General features: G+C 45.6%; 2 protein-coding genes and 1 pseudogene across 4 annotated transcripts in view; 1 reads left to right on the top strand and 2 right to left on the bottom strand.

The window, feature by feature from the left end:
- LOC126943899 (metallothionein-1E-like) overlaps nt 1-20,444 on the bottom strand; it is a 374,938-nt gene that overhangs the window by 274,014 nt on the left and 80,480 nt on the right. The gene's annotated exons all lie outside the window — the stretch shown is intronic.
- Nucleotides 1,590-14,592, top strand: HERPUD1 (homocysteine inducible ER protein with ubiquitin like domain 1). 2 transcript variants are annotated; one of them, XM_050773010.1, is made up of 8 exons: nt 1,590-2,207; nt 5,674-5,751; nt 5,840-5,914; nt 7,140-7,270; nt 9,665-9,787; nt 10,328-10,678; nt 12,541-12,646; nt 13,837-14,592. In XM_050773010.1, the coding sequence occupies exons 1-8, from the start codon at nt 1,887-1,889 to the stop codon at nt 13,999-14,001; spliced, it is 1,350 nt and encodes a 449-aa protein (XP_050628967.1). In that variant the 5' UTR covers nt 1,590-1,886; the 3' UTR covers nt 14,002-14,592. The 2 variants fall into 2 exon arrangements, with proteins under 2 accessions (XP_050628967.1, XP_050628968.1); XM_050773011.1 differs by lacking the exon at nt 5,840-5,914.
- On the bottom strand, nt 17,145-17,223 carry LOC126945163 (uncharacterized; annotated as a pseudogene).

The raw sequence follows: 20,444 nt of genomic DNA, 5'->3' as shown, positions 1-20,444 counted from the left end.
CTTTAATCCAGGACATGTGGAGATTTGAAGTTGTCTCAAACATTGTTTTGTTGTTGTTGTTTAGTTTTTTTGTGTTTTTTGTTTGTTTGTTTGTTTGTTTGTTTTGAGACAGAGTCTCACTCTGGAGTGTGAAGGCACAATCTCGGCTCACTGCAACCTCCACCTTCTGAGTTCAAGCAATTCTCCTGCCTCAGCCTCCTGAGTAGCTGGGATTACAGGTGCGTGCCACCATGACCGGCTATTTTTTGTATTTTTTAGGAGAGACAAGGTTTCACCATGTTGGTCATGCTGGTCTGGAACTCCTGACCTCGTGATCTGCCCGCCTCGGCCTCCAAAAGTGTTGGGGTTACAGGCATGAGCCACCTCGCCCGGCCTCAAACATACTTTTAAGGCCACCAGATGCAGCTGTACAACTGAAGTACATACACTTGCCACTGTAAAGCCTGCCACCAGATGCAACTTGCCACTCACTGATAGTGTTCTGATACGAGTCTGCAAACAATTGATTTATCATGGCCTCTGTGCAGTGAAACATCTCTGCTAATGTTAATCCGTATTTGCAGCCACTCCCAGCACTAGCATCACCAACTCAGCTCTACCTCCCATCATCAGGCATTCGATTCTTGTAAGGAGCAAAGCCTAGTTCACTTGCGTGCACAGTTCACAATAGGGTTCGGCTCCTATGAGAATGTAATGCCCCCGATCTAACAGGAGGCTGAGCTCAGGTGGTAATGCAGCGATAGGGGGCAGCTGTAAATACAGATGAAGCTTGGCTACTGGCTCACCTCCTGTGGTGCCGCCTGGTTCCCAATAGGCCAGGGACTCATAGTGGTCCATGGCCGGGGGTGCGGGCGGGGGGTTGGGGACCCCGTCTTAAGCCATCCAGTTTGTGGCACTTTGTTATGGCAGCTGCAGCAGATGAATATACCCACCAGCCAGACCAGGCTCCTCCTGTTACCTTCCTGCCCTTGGCAAGCTCCTGACAACACCTGAAAAAACAGATGTCCCAAGGCGGTTGGAACAAGGAGATGGCCGGGGCGATGTCAGTTTTGTTTTTCAAGACTTTTTTTTTTTTTTTTTTTTTTTTTCCTACAGAGGAGGAGGAAGGAATGCCTACAATACAGAGGTCTTTATGGTCCCACTTTGGGAATCGGAGAACCCCGCCCTCCTCGTCTCAGCCCCAATTTAACAGGTGCATGTGTATCTTATAAAGTGATGCCCTTTTGGGGGGGGTCCAGTGTGCGCAGGACTGTGGCTGACTTGTCAATCATCATAAGGGTGATGTCCCAAACATTCAAGTCTGAGGCCCAGGGAAATTGTCAACAGCTGCCTGGATGCCTTCATCCTCCCAGCCCAAGGAAGATCTGGCCTCGCTCCTTCGTTGTCCTTAGGAGCACGTGGTGTTCTCCTAGGTGGCCCTGCACACGGGGTCGCCCAGCCTTTCTTTGAGGGCCGAGTGGGTAGTCTTCCCCTGTAGGACGCGCTTCCCCGTAGGTGTCCACGTGGGGCCACCGGAGGCAGAAAAACGGGAAGTGGGCACTGGCACCTGGGGTGAAAAAGGGTGGGGGTGCGGCTTTGTGAGGAAACAATTTGCAGAGACTGCTAAACTGGGGTCTGCTGGGATACCCCACTCCCTACCCCCTGCCTCGGGCGCCCTCAGCCACCCGAGCTGGGGGTCCCCCAGGTCTCAGGCCAAGCTCCCCGCGCGGCCTTCAGCGCACCCAAACATGGCCGCCGAACTCGGGTTCCCGGGGCGCAGCCGCGCCTCGGGGTGACGCAGAGGCGGCGGGTTGCATCAGCCCGCGCCCACGTGCTCGGTCCGCCCTCTGCCACCCGGATCCGGGCGCCGATTGGGCCACGTTGGGACAGTGCCTCCGCCTCAGCCAATGGGCGGCAGCCACAGAGCGTTCTGTCCGCAGAGCCGGGCGCGGGGCTCCTATAAAAGGCACCCAAAGCGGGGGCGCGCGCCCCAGAGACGCGAACGGTCGTTGCGGAGGTTGCGGGCGGCTGCTACGCCACCTGTCTGGCACCTCGGAGCGCAGAGGAGCCCCGACGCCGCCATGGAGTCCCAGACCGAACCCGAACCCGTCACGCTCCTGGTGAAGAGCCCCAACCAGCGCCACCGCGACTTGGAGCTGAGTGGAGACCGCAGCTGGAGCGTGGGCCACCTCAAGGCCCACCTGAGCCGCGTCTACCCCGAGCGTCCGGTGAGAGCGGCCCCGAATTCCCGCCCCTAGGCTGTGGTCCCCCGCCCTCTGCTAGAAATGCCACGTCCGCCTGCCCTGTCCTGTGGCCTCCTCCCCTTGACGGCTGCGATCGCCCGGCCGGTCACCTCCCCGAGGGCTGTGGTCTCTCCTTCCCTGCCCCGCCGACGCTGGCTCCCCTCGGTTGCCCAGGGGCCGTCAGTAATCAGCAGCCTGACCTTGGGCGAGTCATTTCACCCTCCAAGCCTCTTTCCCCCCAGCTGCCAGGCAACTCGGTATTCCTAACTGAGCTTGCATCCAATGGCTAGAAGTAAGAAAACATCCGTGCTGCAAAATGAGGTTTCTGAACGCAGCCTCTCTGCGGGGAGAGGAGCGGGCAGGTGCCACCCGGGGCCGTGGCTTGAGAAACCTGGGGACCGCCCAGACACTGTGGACGGAAGGCCCCACACCCAGAAGCAGGACGTGGCTCTTCTCCTCCCTGTCCACCTTCCGCCGTGCCCCTCCCTGTCGCACTGGACCGCGCAGCCATTGCCGAGTCCCGGGGTGGAGCCCCGTGCACTTTCTGACCAAGAGCGACTGAGAAGGGAAGCAGGCAGGAGTCGCCTTCAGTCTGGTTTTAGGACGGCAGCCTCTCCATTATTAGCAAGACTTCCTTGCTTTGTTTTGGTTGACGCATCTGTCAACATCACCCTTAGCACCGCCTGCCCTGGCCACCACGTGATGAGGCTGTAAGCTGGCCCTTCCTGTATTTACTTTCTGCTCTGATATTATGTAAGTGTCAGCAGTGTTCTTCACTGCCCACGAGCATAATTCTTCATCACACAGGAGAGGGCATCCGGGCAGGAAAAGATAGTGAAGTCGTGAGTTCCAACTTGTGGTAGCGCCTGTGTCTGTTTTTGTTCCATATGGTTAAGAATGTTTTAGAAGTGAGTTTTCCTTCTGAGTTGTTATTTTGAAATTTGCGTATTTATTTCGTAAGCTTGCATTCCATGTCCTCTAGAAGTCACCCTGGCACATTTTTCAGTTTCACTATAACTGCTTCCAAGAAACTGGGTGGCTGTGTTGCCATGAGAATGGCTATTGGGTACACAAATTGGTGAAGCAGGTGTAGCCTATGGTTGCATCATATGGCAAAAGGCAGGGTTTTGGAGGAGGGTTTTTCTTGAGGGCTTCCTTTGGTGAGGAACGCGGCTCCCATCTGTTCAGTCTGAAGACCTAAGATTGTAAACAAATACCTCTCAGGTATACAAATTTGTGTCTAAAAATTATTATGGCTGAAACATACTTATCATTTGTTTTCTGTGGTAGAAAATGATATATTATGAGAAGGCCTACTTTGTAATAGTCGTTGACTTTACTTAATATTTTTCTTTTTTTTTTTTTTTTCTTGAGACGGAGTCTCACTCTGTCGCCCAGGCTGGAGTGCAGTGGCCTGATCTCGGCTCACTGCAAGCTCCGCCTCCCGGGTTCACGCCATTCCCCTGCCTCAGCCTCCCGAGTAGCTGGGACTACAGGCGCCCGCCACCACGCCCGGCTGATTTTTTGTAGTTTTAATAGAGACAGGGTTTCACCGTGTTCGCCAGGATGGTCTCAATCTCCTGACCTCGTGATCCACCCGCCTCTGCCTCCCAAAGTGCTGGGATTACAGGCGTGAGCCACCACGCCCGGCCTATTTAATATTTTTCAAATCAGCCATCTGCGTGAAGACTCAATATCAAGTTAGGCCTTTGAAAGGGGGAAAATGAAAACCACTGGCAGCTGTGGTTTTCTAGCCTTTTCTAGTGGTTGAACTCTAATAAATGCAGGACCCTACATATACAAAAGGTACTGTTCTACAAATGTATGTATATATTAGCATTTACCTTTAAAGTTCTCACCTGTCAGTGAGAAAACCGGTGAACACAGCATTCAGTATATTTATTTTGGTTCAGTTACAGTGTCAAAAAGTCCTGATGTATATGGATAAGTAGATGCACTTTTTGCCGTTTTGTTTGTTTTAAACAGCTTGCTTTAATTATCTCAAGCTACTTGGCAGGAACACCTTTATTCCAGGTTTTGCATAATCAGTTATTCTGGCACGAGTAGATTAACACCTTAGTGATCTCCAATAGACAGTTTATATGTTAATATTATTTGAAGCCATTATTTTTAAGTACAGTTTAGAAGGAGTTTCAAATAGATTTTAAAAATGAGATTTGTAGGCCGGGCGCGGTGGCTCAAGCCTGTAATCCCAGCACTTTGGGAGGCCGAGACGGGCGGATCACGAGGTCAGGAGATCGAGACCATCCTGGCTAACACAGTGAAACCCCGTCTCTACTAAAAAATACAAAAAACTAGCCGGGCGAGGTGGTGGGCGCCTGTAGTCCCAGCTACTCGGGAGGCTGAGGCAGGAGAATGGCGTAAACCCGGGAGGCGGAGCTTGCAGTGAGCTGAGATCTGGCCACTGCACTCCAGCCTGGGCGACAGAGTAAGACTCCGTCTCAAAAAAAAAAAAAAAAAAAAAGAGATTTGTATAAAAGAGTGTGCAGTCCCTGTGGCGTTAAAATCGGTGATATGGAGAAGAGGGGTGGGAATTGTGACACTGTGGCAGCAGATGACCTTGGACAAGTCAGTTTTTCAGACTTTCCTCCCTTAAAATAGGGATACTAAATCTCACAGGGTGGTTGTGTATAATGTCACCCACATGCCATCTCCTCTATAACTGCATTTGTATGCCAAGAAATCATCTGTGAAGGCTTCAGTTTAGGATAGCTTCACATTATTTTGGAGCACTGCTAGGTGGATTTGGTTAAGGCTGGCCTTGGGAGTACTCTGAGTTTTCTCTGAAACCGAACTCGATTTGGTTGTAGGTGCCCTGTTTGCTGTTTGTTGCTTTTAGTAACAGGAATCAGTTTACCTGGGAGTTAAGAAGTACATTGCCATAGGTTTGGACTGGAGATAATTTGCCTTTTTTTTTTTTTTTTTTTTTTTTTTTAAGATAGGGTCTCACTCTGTTGCCCAGGCCGGAGTGCAGTGGCGTGATCTTGGCTCACAGCAACCTCTGTCTCCCGGGTTCAAGTGATTCCCCTGCCTCAGCCTCCCGAGTAGCTTAGGTTACAGTCACAAGCCACCACACCCAGCTAATTTTGCATTTTTAGTAGAGATGGGGTTTCACCATGTTGGCCAGGCTGGTCTCGAACTCCTGACCTCAGGTGATCCGCCCGCCTTGGCCTCCCACAGTGCTTGAATTATAGGCATGAGCCACTGTGCCCAGCCGATAATTTGCCATTCTGTGTTTATTTGCATGTTAGAGACCAGTTAAAGACACTTTCTAAATAGAAGTTTTGTATGTGGGGTTTTTGAGCAGGTATTTTCCCGTGATGCTGGGGGGAAACACACATAATCAAATTACTTGTATAAAACAGTTTCTTCTGTGTTTAGGAACTTTTGGGGGTGAAATGCTGACCTGTGTTTTTCTTTCCATGATCAGCGTCCAGAGGACCAGAGGTTAATTTATTCCGGGAAGCTGCTGTTGGATCACCAATGTCTCAGGGACTTGCTTCCAAAGGTACCTCACTTACACATTAATCTCTGAATGTTTTTAAGCACTCACCAGGTTAGGTTCAGGTCCTTAAGTGCCTTCTTATTACTTTTAGCAGGAAAAACGGCATGTTTTGCATCTGGTGTGCAATGTGAAGAGTCCTTCAAAAATGCCAGAAGTCAGTGCCAAGGTGTGTCTCCTTCTACATGATGATAACAATTTGTATCATTCAGACTTTCAGGGGAGTAATAAAAGAAGTTGGATAAAACTTTTATTGAGAGACTGTATGGTGTTATTACCAAGTAATATTTTGTTTCTTTCCTAGGAATTAGAAACTGTATTATCAACACAAGTGATAGGTTCATAGTAGCAGATTGTTCCATTACTGCTGTAGTGGAAAAGTGGAGTTACATATTGCACTATCTTCTGGGATATGATTTGATCTATGGTTACTGTGTATCGAGATTACTGAACTAACACTGATTGGATTTTTATTGAATTTAGCACATAGCAAGTTTTTTCAAAGGAGCCATTAATTTTTATAAAGAGTACAAAAGTGAATATATTTCCTCTGGAAATTTTCATTATGATTAGTTGGATAGGAAAAGATCAGAGTCTTTATCAAGTGATCTTTAAAGAATTTTTTTTTTTTTAAATATGGTCTTGCTATGTGGCCCAGGCTTTTCTCAACCTCCTGAGGCAAGCGATCCTCCTACCTCAGCCTCCTGAGTAGCTGGGACTACAGGCATGTGCGACTGGACCTGGCTCTAAAGACTTCTATGTGACAGACAAAAACATTTATTTTTCATTTCACAATGTTTATTCACATATATGGTGTTAGTATTCTGGTGTAGTGATGCACTCTAAATTTGCATTATATTTCCTAGAACATCTGAACAGAGCATAGGAAATTCCCTATTTTGCCATTATCAATTCTAACAAAAATCTTAAAAGCACTTTACCATTTCATTTCCCTGCACTGTAATTTTTAAAAAATGATCAAAAACAGTATCATACCAAGGCTTACTTGTATGAGAATACTATTTTAGAAAGTTTGGGCCGGGTTCTATTTATAAATCTTGTTGGTCAGATTTCTGCAATGAGTAAGTTTAGCACCATTATCAAGAAGCTTTCTCACCAATGACAACTTCATTGGAAGATTTTAATGAAATTTTAATGAAAGTGTAGCATCGTTACTGTAGGGAAAAAAATGAATATGTTAGCATCTGTGTATTGAAAATTGTGTGTAATAAATGTCAGACTTTTTTACATAATGTTGCTTCTATTTAATTTTGTCATGTTCAGAGGTGGGGGGTAGGAGACATTAAGCCCTTGACAGCAAAATAATTCCTTTCGCTTGATTTCAGACAGTTGCGTCAGCTCCCTTGTTCTGTGTTCATGTTACACTTATTTAGGTGGCTGAATCCACAGAGCAGCCCGCTGGTTCTAATCGGGGACAGTATCCTGAGGATTCCTCAAGTGATGGTTTAAGGCAAAGGGAAGTTCTTCGGAACCTTTCTTCCCCTGAATGGGAGAACATCTCAAGGTGAGTGTTATAATAAAGATCTCGGCTTATGCAACGTGAATGTGCCTCATTTGCATCCATTGAAGAGTAAGGTGTGTTTACACGTATATAATCAGAACTTTTAAACCTACAGAATTTTGCTTTACAAATAGCTTCGCTTTAAAGATGTCTTATATATTTAACTTTTCTTAATACACAGCCTTTTAGTATATACAAATTTAAAAAGTAGGCAATGCATATATTGAAAAAAAAATGTAGGTGTTTTATCCTTCCATTGTGCTGACCACTTGGTTGCTGTCATGCTAGAAAATTGCTGCTGCAGGAGAAAAGCTGTTGTAAGCATTGTGCAGCTGCTTTGCTGAGTGGCTTTGTGCTTTATTGTAACAATGGGTGACAACAAGGGAGAGACTGTTTAAGAAGTATTCTTCCAGAGACTTGGGGGTACTAGGAAAGTTGGCCATTTTTTATAACCATTAAAGCTTTTCTTTTTTTTTTTTTGAGACGGAGTCTCGCTCTGTCGCCCAGGCTGGAGTGCAGTGGCCGGATCTCAGCTCACTGCAAGCTCCGCCTCCCAGGTTTACGCCATTCTCCTGCCTCAGCCTCCCGAGTAGCTGGGACTACAGGCACCCGCCACCGCGCCCGGTTAGTTTTTTGTATTTTTTAGTAGAGACGGGGTTTCATCGTGTTAGCCAGGATGGTCTCGATCTCCTGACCTCGTGATCCGCCCGTCTCGGCCTCCCAAAGTGCTGGGATTACAGGCTTGAGCCACCGCGCCCGGCCTAAAGCTTTTCTTTAGAGCAAAAGTCAAAACTAAATGCTGTGTTCTTTGGATTTTTATAGCTCTTGGAATACCTTGTTTTTTGGGAAAAATTCATTAACTACAAGTTGAAATTCCATAACTCTCCAATTCCCCATCCCCCTTTGCCTAGTAGTTTTTATATGCAATATTGTATAAAGCCAGGTGTTTCAGGAGTGAGTTTTTCTTTTTTTTTTTCCCTTAATGGAACTTTCAAATATAAACATCAGTGGGGACTAGATAATTAATCCCCACACCATCATCCAGGCCTAATAAATAACAATCAGAGTTTTACCATACCTCATCTATTACCTTTTCCCCTTTTTTTTTAAAGTATTTAAAAGTAATCCCCAGTTATGTTATTTCATCCCTATATACTTGAGTATATAACTATGAAAACCTTTTAGTTATCCTGTATATCTAGAATGCCATTATCAGATCTAACAAAAATCTTAAAAGCACTCTATCATTTCATTTCCATGCACTGTAATTTTCTTAAATGATCAAAAACAGTATCATACCAAGGCTTACTTGTATTGGAATACTATTTTAGAAATACTCTGTGTGTGGAATTTAGTTAAAAGATTGTCAGCATATAAATTGGATAATTATTGGATAGAAAATTATTGGTTAGAAAAACTTAAAACTTCTTCCCTTATTCTGATTCAACTATTTCTAACTTGAGAATTGAGGCTCGTATTTGACTTTCTGAATCTCACCATAGTTAAACTTGATTTCCTTTAACAAATGAACAGCCAGTACATATAACTGTGCTTAAGGATATGAGTTGACCTGCAGGAATGACCACATAACCAATTTCTGATCTTCGGGCAATTCTATTATGCTTTCAATTTTGTGATGTGCTACTGAAGAAATACACTGTGTAAGAAGCACAAAGCCAAAGATAACCCACATACACCTGCCCTATGAAGTTGAGGGCTGTGTGGCCTGATTGAAGAAGCGTGCATTTGACATCAGACCAGCTCTGAAATCCAGCCTTGCTACTTAACTAGCTCGGTGACCTTGTGTAAAGCCCCTGTCTTCCCTGAGCTGTACTTGGGTTCCCCTTGTAAAATCTCCTTCGTGAGATTGCTGTGGATGCAGCAGCCTGTACAGGACCCCAGCTAGTCAGTAAGCATGCGCAGGTGATGCCACATGCACACATCACTATAGATACAGATGGAGGGTGGAGGAAAAAGTGTGGATATCAGGAGGATGGGAGAGATTTCCTTCAGGAAAGACTGGGAGAAATGTGACTTTTGAGCTGCCCTCTAAAAGATAAACAGTGGGTTGAGACTTGCAGTGAGACTCAACAAGTCAAAACTGAGCAGGGATCTATCTACTTAACCCCAAAAGGTTGTTTATACATGCACTCAGCAAGTAGGTGGCAAGGGCTGTTGTTTTCCTGTGGGATAGGACTGTGGTAGAAGTGCTGTGTCATTTAGTACCTTCCGTGCTTATGGTACATGGGTGCATCATACAGTCATTTACAATGTAACTGCCATAAATCCCATTCTTCTGTCTCTTCCATTTGAATTCTAGATTTTAATTTAAACTTAGTTTTCATTTGCTCATACTCAACCCACTCAAAATGAGTGTTTTTTTAAATCTGTGTATAGGCCTGAAGCTGCCCAGCAGGCATTCCAAGGCCTGGGTCCTGGTTTCTCCGGTTACACACCCTATGGGTGGCTTCAGCTTTCCTGGTTCCAGCAGATATATGCACGACAGTACTACATGCAATAGTGAGTCCTTCCCGCTGTGCTGGGTGTGGCCAGGGCTCCCGGGAATTGAGAGGAATTTTATCCATGTTACCTGTCAAGTTCAGAATGGAGGGATGAATGTATTTTCATCAGTCTGCAGAGCCCTGCTCTGTTTGGTCTGTGGGTGGAGTAGAGTGTAAATGACAGCTGTTACCTGATTTGTATATTGACACAAGGGTGTTTTTGTCTGATACACAGTTTAGTGACTTTATTTAGAACATGTTACTTTCTTTTCAATTTGTGGTACCTTCAAAGTTTTGTGAAGATTTTAATTTGCTACTGTGCCATAATCTTACAGTGGCCTTGATGTTTAATTCCAGGTGAAATTCACCACGTGGCTTCTCTTAGAAAAGGCATTTATAGATATAGTTAGTAAGGAAGTTCTTCACTAAATTGAAGGAAAATCAAATGCATATCTACCTACTTCAAATTCTTAACAGTAAAAGACTGCTGTGTAAATAAGCCACAGCCTTCACGGTGCTTTGGTCTCAACAGTATCTGCCTCTGTCATTTTTATTTTAGTTTAGCAGCCACTGCTGCATCGGGGGCTTTTGTTCCACCACCAAGTACACAAGAGATACCTGTGGTCTCTGCACCTGCTCCAGCCCCTATTCACAACCAGTTTCCAGCTGAAAACCAGCCAGCCAATCAGAATGCTGCTCCTCAAGTGGTTGTTAATCCTGGAGCCAATCAAAATTTGCGGATGAATGCACAAGGTGGCCCTATTGTGGAAGAAGATGATGAAATAAATCGAGATTGGTTGGATTGGACCTATTCAGCAGCTACATTTTCTGTTTTTCTCAGTATCCTCTACTTCTACTCCTCCCTGAGCAGATTCCTCATGGTCATGGGAGCCACCGTTGTTATGTACCTGTAAGCAGATGGTTTCTCTAATACAAATTACGCTACATTGTGTTCACACTAAGCAGATTTTGCTCTTTTTTGTTTTTTGTGTTTTTTTTTTTTTTTGAGACAGAGTCTCGCTCTGTCACTCAGGCCGGAGTATAATGGCACGATCACTGCAACCTCCGCTTCTCGGGTTCAAGCGATTCTCTTGCCTCAGCCTCCTGGGTAGTTGGTATTACAGGCACCTGCCACCACGCCTGGCTAATTTTTGTATTTCTAGTAGAGACGGGGTTTTGCCATATTGGCCAGGCTGGTGTCGAACTCCTGACCTCAAGTGATCCGCCCACCTTGGCCTCCCAAAGTGCTGGTTTTACAGGCGTGAGCCACTGCGCCTGGCCAGATTTGCTCTTTTTTGAGCAATCTCAGTTACTGTAGAAGGAGGTGTGTTTAAATAGCATATCATTCTGTGGCTGGGCGCAGTGGCTCACGCCTGTAATCTCAGCACTTTGGGAGGCCGAGGCAGGAGGATCACATGAAGCCAAGAGTTCAAGACCATCCTGGCCAATATGGTGAAACCCCGTCTCTACTAAAAATACAAAAAATTAGCCGGGTATGGTGGCGCGGGCCTGTGATTTACTTGGGTAGCTGAGGCAGGAGAATTGCTTGAACTGAGGAGGCAGAGGTTGCAGTGAGCCAAGATCGCACCACTGTGCTCCAGCCTGGGTGACAGAGCAAGACCCTGTCTTAGAATAAATACATAATAAATAGTATATCATTCTGGCACTTTCAGTACAAGGAATTCATGCCTTGGTTGGTTGTATGGTCCCAAGAACATATCAATCCTGTATTAATACAATAATATTCTCTTGTCCTCTAGATAAGCTACCTTACCTTCCAGGCTCACAAACCAGAATTATGTAGCCATACTGAGGCATGGAACAGCAAATTGTATTTGTTTTGAATGAGAACATATTTGCCTTTATCAGGCCACAGCTGCCTTCCAGGGTAAAGGTCAGGCACTGACTGTTAGCATAGCCCTGAAAGGCAAGGGAATCTTCACATACCTGACATTTGGTTTTAGCTGTGGCCTGGAGCAGTACTCACCTGGGGGTGGTTTTGTACTCTCTCTCCCCAGGGGACATTTGGCAATGTGTAGGTATTTTTGTTTGTCACATCTAGGGGAAGTGGTCCTGCTAGCATCTGGTTAGTAGAAGCAAGAGTGCTGCTGAATTTTCTACAATGCACAGGACAACTCCCACAGTAAATATTTGGCTCAATATGTCACTAGTGCGAAAGCTGAGAAAGCCTGGCCTAGAGTGATGAGTCTTCGTGGTTGAAACTAAAAGAAGAAATTTTCCTTTATAGTAAAAATGGATTTTTATTTTAGCTTTTAAAAATAAAAAATAATTAGAATATAATGAACACTCAAATATCCACAATTAATCATTGCTAATATTTTGTTATATTTGTTTTAAGACTTGGGATTTAATTGGTTTCTTCAAATCAAACAGTTAATATTTTCTATAGTCTCTAGAATCATATATTTAAATGACCAAATGTAGGTTGTCATTATGTTATATATAATGATAGTTTTGTAGGTATATGCTTTCTCCCCACTTTGTGCAGGTTTTCAAGGGCAAGGTTTAGTTCATATAAATGAGCATTTATTGAGTGCATACCATGTGCCAGGTGCTATTTATATTGCTGGGTGTGCAATGATGAATAAAACACAGTCCCTGCCTTCAGTGGGCAAACGCCTCTGTAGATGGGTCTTGCAGTGAGCTTATCATCAGGGTACTGCTATGATTAGAGGGTGGGGAGCCTTGGATTCTTGAGTAAGTCTCACTGTGACATCAGCTAAGATGGATTTTTATGTGCTTCCTTTGAAGGCATCACGTTGGGTGGTTTCCATTTAGACCGAGGCTGGTTCAGAACTTCCCAAATGATGGTCCTCCTCCTGACGTTGTAAATCAGGACCCCAACAATAACTTACAGGTATGGAGCCTCCCGTGAAGCCCAGGCAAGCTTGACATGATATGCCAGGCTCTCAAATCCGTAACCTTTAGATTTCCAGCTTGTGGTTTACCATTTTATTGGGCTAAATATTTCATGATTTTTTTCTTCTTAGAGCAGCAGCTATTTTTAAAACATTGAATGTGCCATCACATTCTATCACATATTTTTGACATGTGGCAATTTGCATTTTGGCTTAAGTAAATAACATTTTTTTAAACCCACTATTTTGAGCGTTCAGTGGTCTGTAACAGTGTGTTATACCATAAGAACTGGTATGAAGTGGTTAACTACTAGTTTAATAATAGTTGAAGCCTGGGTGTGGTGACTCATGCCTGTAATCCCAGCACTTTGGGAGACTGAGGCAGGTGGATCACCTGAGGTCAGGAGTTCAAGACCAGCCTGGCCAACATGGTGACAACCCATCTCTACTAAAAATATAAAAATTAGCCGTGCCCGTATTCTCAGCTGCTAGGGAGGCTGAGGCGGAAAGATGGCTTGAACTTGGGAGGTGGAGGTTGCAGTGAGCCAAGATTGCACCGCTGCACTCCAGCCTGGGTGACAGAGTGAGACTCTGTCTCAAAAATAATAATAGTTGGCCGGGCGCGGTGGCTCAAGCCTGTAATCCCAGCACTTTGGGAGGCCGAGACGGGCGGATCACAAGGTCAGGAGATCGAGACCATCCTGGCTAACACGGCGAAACCCCGTCTCTACTAAAAACACAAAAAATTAGCCGGGCGAGGTGGCGGCGCCTGTGGTCCCAGCTACTCGGGAGGCTGAGGCGGGAGAATGGCGTGAACCCGGGAGGCGGAGCTTGCAGTGAGCTGAGATCTGGCCACTGCACTCCAGCCTGGGCGACAGAGCGAGACTCCGTCTCAAAAAAAAAAAAAAAATAATAATAAAAATAATAATAATAGTTGCAGATCTAGTTGTTTCATTTGCTCTGCTATTTGCTGCCAGGAGTATTCAAAACTCTGACAACATCAACACGGTTGTGCTGTGGAAGCCTGAGAAAGAGCCCTATCCAGCCTAGGACATCATGCCCTGGGGTCCTGGCTGCCTGCTGCTGTGCCTGTGGGGCGGGGGGCAGGGATTTACCCTGCCCTTTCCTAACATTATTTGGTATTCATCACAGCACTAATCGTTTTCTCATTGTGTTTCATTACCTGTAGGAAGGCACCGATCCTGAAACTGAAGACCCCAACCACCTCCCTCCAGACAGGGACGTGCTAGATGGCGAGCAGACCAGCCCCTCATTTATGAGCACAGCATGGCTTGTCTTCAAGACTTTCTTTGCCTCTCTTCTTCCAGAAGGCCCCCCAGCCATCGCAAACTGATGGTGTTTGTGCTGTAGCTGCTGGAGGCTTTGACAGGAATGGACTGCATCACCTGACTCCAGCTAGATTGCCTCTCCTGGACATGGCAATGATGAGTTCTTTAAAAACAGCGTGGATAATGATATGCTTTTGTGATCAAGCAAAAGCAGAAACGTGAAGCCGCGATACAAATTGGTGAACAAAAAATGCCCAAGGCTTCTCATGTCTTTATTCTGAAGAGCTTTAATATATACTGTATGTAGTTTAATAGGCACTGTAAGTAGAAGGCCTTAGGTGTCGCATGTTTATGCTTGAGGAACTTTTCCAAATGTGTGTGTCTGCATGTGTGTTTGTACATAGAAGTCATAGATGCAGAAGTGGTTCTGCTGGTACGATTTGATTCCTGTTGGAATGTTTAAATTACACTAAGTGTACTACTTTATATAATCAATGAAATTGCTAGACATGTTTTAGCAGGACTTTTCTAGGAAAGACTTATGTATAATTGCTTTTTAAAATGCAGTGCTTTACTTTAAACTAAGGGGAACTTTGCGGAGGTGAAAACCTTTGCTGGGTTTTCTGTTCAATAAAGTTTTACTATGAATGACCCTGGGAGAGACTCCTATCATCCTAGCAGTTTACTCTGCGTTTGTTGTATCTAGATAGTCAACAGTTGAGTTGCCAGTGTTTAACCTGAATGCTTGTTTTTCCAAAGAGGACTGTTTGTGCCAGTAAGAATGATCAGGTAAGGCCATGAAAGTTTTTGTTGGTGTTTGTTTTTGAGATGGGGTCTCGCTTTGTTCCTTGGGCCAGAGTACATTGGCTACTCACAAGTGGGATGGTAGCGGGCTACAGCCCCAAACTCCTGGCTTAAGCCACCTCTTGCCTCAGCCTCCTGGGCAGCTGGGACTACAGGCATGCACCATCACATTCAGCTTAAAAGTTTTAATTTACTAAGAATATACCTGTGTTTCCCCCATTTCGTGATTTAAACAGTGCTTGCTTATATAGGAACCCATCAAAGTTAAATTCCCCACATTTAAAGTTAGTAGTTAGTGGTTTCACCTTGGCAAATCTGCAATAGTTTCACCTGCTCAAATTTCATGCTTTTTGTAAACTGAGCTTATGTTTGTAATTTTAATCCTTTAAATACTACTGTGGTGACTAATCTTTTTTTTGTTTTTTGGTGGTGGTTTTGTTTTGAGACGGAGTCTCGCTCTGTCACCCAGGCTGGAGTGCAGTGGTACGATCTCAGCTCACTGCAACCTTCGCCTCCTGGGGTCAAGCGATTCTCCTGCCTCAGCCTCCCGAGTAGCTAGGATTACAGGCGCCCACCACAACGCCCGGCTAATTTTTTTGTATTTTTAGTAGAGACGAGGTTTTACCATGTTGGCCAGGCTGGTCTCGAATTCCTGACCTCAGGTGATCTGCCCGCCTTAGCCTCCCAAAGTGCTGGGATTACAGGCGTGAGCCACCGTGCCCAGCCAGCAACTAATCTTTAAAGCACAGTTTTATATATTTTTACATGAGTAATGTTATGGTAGGTGTTCTACTTGGCAAAGTAAATCAGCCTTTTGTGATCATTTAAATGAATCCTTATTGTAAACATTGTTTACATAAGATAAACATTCACTAAACAACTCATGGCAAGACGCTGGGTAGGTACAAAGATGTCTTATGTGTGGTTATGCTTTCAAAGCCAACTGAAACCCTTTTGTAAGGAGTTAAATAGCAAAAAGTTTCAATTAACTGTGCCTCTGGAACAGAACTATCAGAAGGCAATGAATATTCACAAATTGCGAAGAGATAATTTGCTTCAAGGAAGAAATGACTTGTAACTAGAGTGGGTATGAAATGATGGGGGAAAAATGATGAGGTGTGAAATTACTCACCTTCTTTCCAGTTCAAGGAAAGAAGGGTAGCAGCAGGAGTAAAAGCTCAGCCACAGGATGTGCTCTTCCTGCCAAACAGCTGGATTCTGCACATGCTTGGGAATGAGGTCCTGCTAGTTTAGGAAAACGAACATTAAGGATTCCCAAAGTCTTGGGTGGAAAAGCCTGTTTCTTTTCAGAGGCAAGGCCATCACCATTTGGCAAAGGGCGCAAGGCCCCAGGCAGCTGTGGTACCATCTGCTTCTAAAGGAGCCGAGGTTTCACCCCCTGAAATATCAGTTTGTGGCTTAAACTCTAGGTTCTACAGGTCCAAAATAAATAGTGCCAGGAAGGTGCCCCTGAACAGAGCTGTCCAGGGTTCAGATTGGCACCCCATCTGCACGGGGGCAAACGGGACTCTCAGCAATTAGGGCCTAAGACGGCTGACAGGTGGGACATGGCAGAAATTCAGGGCTTCCACCACAGCTGCTCAATGTGGCATGATCATGGGCCACACACCACTCTGAATACTTAGGAAATTATTGGTTTGGACCTTTATTAAGTAGCAAATAACTGAAAAAACAAAACCCCAGATATCAGTTCTGGCTATAGCAGCTTTCTAAGTCTGTGTTTTTAAGGTGTAATTTCTTGAATCCTAGTTCTGTAGAAGAAACACTCCACCCCCGCCCCTAAAAAATGAGCTTCATGATCAAGTACATTTTGGAACCCGCAGGTTGATCCAAATTCATAAATTTCTTCACTGCAGGCCTTCTGGGGCCTTTAATATGCCTGAAGCTGGGGCTTTCCCTTCCTGAGAACGGCCTAGGACTATCCATGTGCCTCATTTTGGGAAATTTAGTAATGAGTTACTAAATCAACACTTCTTTGGCATTCTACATAGCAAACATACTTTGTTAGATGTGACATCTTACACAATAAACAATGGAGATAAACTTTTTTAAAATTTATTTTTGGCCAGGCACGGTGGCTCATGCCTGTAATACCGCACTTTGGGAGGCCAAGGCAGGTGGATCACTTGAGGTCAAGAGTTTGAGACCAGCCTGGCCAACGTGGCGAAACCCTGTCTCTACTGAAAATACAAAAATTAGCCAGGCGTGGTGGTGGGCGCCTGTAATCCCAGCTGCTCGGGAGACTGAGGCAGGAGAATCACTTGAACTCGGGAGGGGGAGGTTGCAGTGAGCCAAGACCGCGCCATTGCACTCCAGCTTGCGCGACAGAGTGAGACTCTGTCTCAATAAATAAATAAGTAAATGATTTCTTATTTATTTATTTATTTTTACCAGTGCTCTACATGTTCAGAGAAACTTCTCTGGTAACCAACCATAGAAATGATCCCTGAAAGTATAGTCTTAGGAGATAAATATTCTTTCCATAGCCAGGAGGGAGACGAGAAGCCATACCTGTCTACAGTCTGACTGACAAAGGGGGAGGCTCCAGGTCCCCTGGAGAATCCCAGGTTTTATGGAATAATTACTTGGTCCTTTTCAAAGTACTTGAATGTATGTAGGATAGTCTCTGTCTTATCAGCCAGCCCTGCGATCTAGGTGTTCTCCCATTTTGTAGAGGCTTGCAGAGATGAGAGACCTGTCTTAAGGTCTCAAACCCATAACTGGCAGATCTGAGACTATAAATACTCCCTCTCAGGAGTGGACCTCTTCTACAATTTTTTTAGCAGTCCTTATGTGCCAAATATGGCGTGGGGGCCAGGAGACAGAATGAGGCATAGGTTGGGCATGGCCCCTGCCCTCTTGGGTCTTGTAGTCGGCTGTGGGTGGCAAGTACAGCAGCGAGGGCAGACAGGTGTGAGGAGTTCGAGGACGGGGAAATAACACCCGCAGCCCCATCCCAGCACTCCCGCGCAGCAATGGATGTGTGCCACCGACACAGGGGCCGCAGGGTGAGCAGGAGTGACAGGCAGAGAGAGGAAGAGAGCTCTGCCGGTGCAGAGGCGGAGGGAACGTGGTGTGGGAGAACTGGAGAGAATTCCACATGAGTATGAAGTGGGTAGGGAGATTGAGACTGGAGAAAAGGGGAAGCCGGGGCTGCTGACCATGCAAAGCACTGAAAGCACAGCACTCCCAGCCTCAGGGTCCTCCACGATTGGAGACTGAGCATGAATTCAGAGGAGCTTGTGGAAGTCACCCAGTCAGGCCCAGAAATCTTACAGCGCATCCCTTCCCTTACCCCTGTCATAAATGGGAGAAGACAGCATCCACATGATGCAGGGGAGAGTGCAGGCATGAGCCAGCAGCCATACTATCCCCTGCATCTGTCCTCCTTGGCTATGTTTTACACCCCCCACCCCTTAGAACATTGTAGTCAAACTAGGGAGTATTAAATTGGCTGGTTGCTCCCAACTACACTGGACAAAGTGGAGAAAACAAAGGATGAGCTCAGAGTTTCAAATTCCCAGCTCAAGCTCTGCATAAAAGCACACCTCTTCATGGCTTAGAGTGTGCACCTTTCTCTCTGGGGCCTGGTGGGACTTGAGTCTAGTTACAGGTCCCGAAAAGAGGGGAGGGCATAGGATCTAAGAAAAATCCAAAGTGCCCTGCAAGGCAGCTACCTCAGGGAAGGCCATACTTCCAAAGGCCATACTTTTCTCAAAGGGTTAAGAAATTGTGATGAGGTCAGGCACGTGGCTCACACCTTTAATCCCAGCACTTTGGGAGGCCAAGGTGGGTGAATCTCTTGAGGTCAGGAGTTCGAGACCAACCTGGCTATTGGGGTGAAACCCTGTCTCTACTAAAAATACAAAAAAATTAGCTGGGCATGGTGACTTCCTTAGAAGAGACCTTTATCTCCTGTAGCTGCAGGGCTGAGATTTCTGAGCTCAAGTGATCTGCCTGCCTCAACCTCCCAAAGTGCTGGGATTACAGTTGTGAGCCATCCTGCCTGGCCAGGGCTAAGACTTGTGAAAAGGAAACCCAAAGTCTCATCTTGCATGTGGCTGAATTATGTCGCAGATCAAATTCCCGAATTCCAACCTTGCAGGACGTCTTCAGTTAAAGTGAGGGCAACTTGAAAATTGGAATGGGAACATAAAGGAAGATTCCAGTAAAGCTGGGGACATTGAATCCCTAAATTCTGTTATGCTCCTTGCCAGCAGAAACAGCCCATCTACCCCTCCCTGGGTCCAGCTGTGTGGACACAGATTCACAGCAAGTGTGAGGGTGTTATTTCCCTACTGTCGTAATCATCACACTTTCTTTTTCTTTCTTTTTTTCTTTTTTTTTTTTTGAGTTGGAGTCTTGTGCTGTTGCCTAGGCTGGAGTACAGAGGTGCAATCTCGGCTCACTGCAGCCTCCGTCTCCTGGGTTCAAGCAATTCTCCTGCCTCAGCCTCCCGAGTAGCTGGAACTATAGGCACGTACCACCAAATCCAGCTAATTTTTTTGTATTTTTAGTAGAGACAGGGTTTCACCCCAATAGCCAGGTTGGTCTCGAACTCCTGACCTCAAGAGATTCACCCACAGCCTCCCAAAGTGCTGGGATTAAAGGTGTGAGCCATGCGCCTGACCTCATCACAATTTCTTAACCCTTTGGGAAACCATATGGCCTTCCCCGAGGTAGCTGCCTTGCAGGGCACTTATGATTCTTCTTAGATCCTATGCCCTCCCCTCTTTCCTGGATCTGTAACTAGACTCAAGTCCCACCAGGCCCCCGAGAGAAAGGTACAGACCGTGAGCCATGAAGAAGTGTGCTACACGCCAAAAGAACTGCATGATTTTTCCAATTTATACAGACAAATCCAAGAGATATGTATAGGAATAGATTTTAAGGGTGTGAGATCATGGAAGGACCATAGTGTTGAATCTGGCTGAACTTAACGATATGGGCCCACTAAGCAGAGATTCTGAACTCAGTGCTTTAGCATGAGGGGTTAGAAAGGGCTCTAACTTGGTTGGTTGGTTGGTTGGTTGGTTGGTTGGTTGGCTGAAACATGGACCAAAAGGTAGGTGGCCTACACTGTTCCTTATTTTGCTATTACTATATTTGTATATTCATATACAAACTTGTATGCTATGATATATAATACATATTATAGCTATAAAACAAATCTTTAGGCCAGGCGTGGTGGCTCACGCCTGTAACCCAAGCACTTTGGGAGGATGAAGCAGGTGGATCACAAGGTCAGGAGTTCAAGACCAGCCTGGCCAACAGGGTGAACTCCCATCTCTACTAAAAATACAAAAATTAGCTGGGCATGGTGTCAGGCACCTGTAATCCCATCTGCTTGAGAGGCTGAAGCAGGAGAATTGCTTGAATCCGGGAGGCGGAGGTTGCAGTGAGCCGAGATCATACCACTGCACTCCAGCCTGGGTGACAGAGCAAGACTCCGTCTCAAAAAAAAAAAAAAAAAAAAAACTTTTGTTTTCTTTCCTCTCTCATTCCCTTATCACCTAACATGAGATGGATCATCACAGCATTGAAGTGACAGGATGTCAAGCAGAAGAGTAAACAACACCCAACAATGTTGCAGCCTCTCTGGGGAAAGGATTGGCATGTTTTCTGTTGTATGCAGGACGGTTGAGTCATGTTAGGTGGAAGTATAGCTTTGTTACTGTCTTTA

Source organism: Macaca thibetana, chromosome 20 (assembly GCF_024542745.1).
Source record: "Macaca thibetana thibetana isolate TM-01 chromosome 20, ASM2454274v1, whole genome shotgun sequence".
Taxonomy (NCBI): Eukaryota; Metazoa; Chordata; class Mammalia; order Primates; family Cercopithecidae; genus Macaca; species Macaca thibetana.
This window is presented reverse-complemented; position numbering and strand designations above follow the sequence as displayed.

What these genes read in the sequence shown, in the direction of transcription:
- HERPUD1 (XM_050773010.1), top strand. Translation starts at nt 1,887, where the DNA reads ATGGGCGGCAGCCACAGAGCGTTCTGTCCGCAGAGCCGGGCGCGGGGC. An exon ending in TGCCAGAAGTCAGTGCCAAG is followed by an intron (nt 5,915 to 7,139) that starts GTGTGTCTCCTT and finishes ACACTTATTTAG; the next exon opens with GTGGCTGAATCCACAGAGCA. An exon ending in CGACAGTACTACATGCAATA is followed by an intron (nt 9,788 to 10,327) that starts GTGAGTCCTTCC and finishes TTTTTATTTTAG; the next exon opens with TTTAGCAGCCACTGCTGCAT.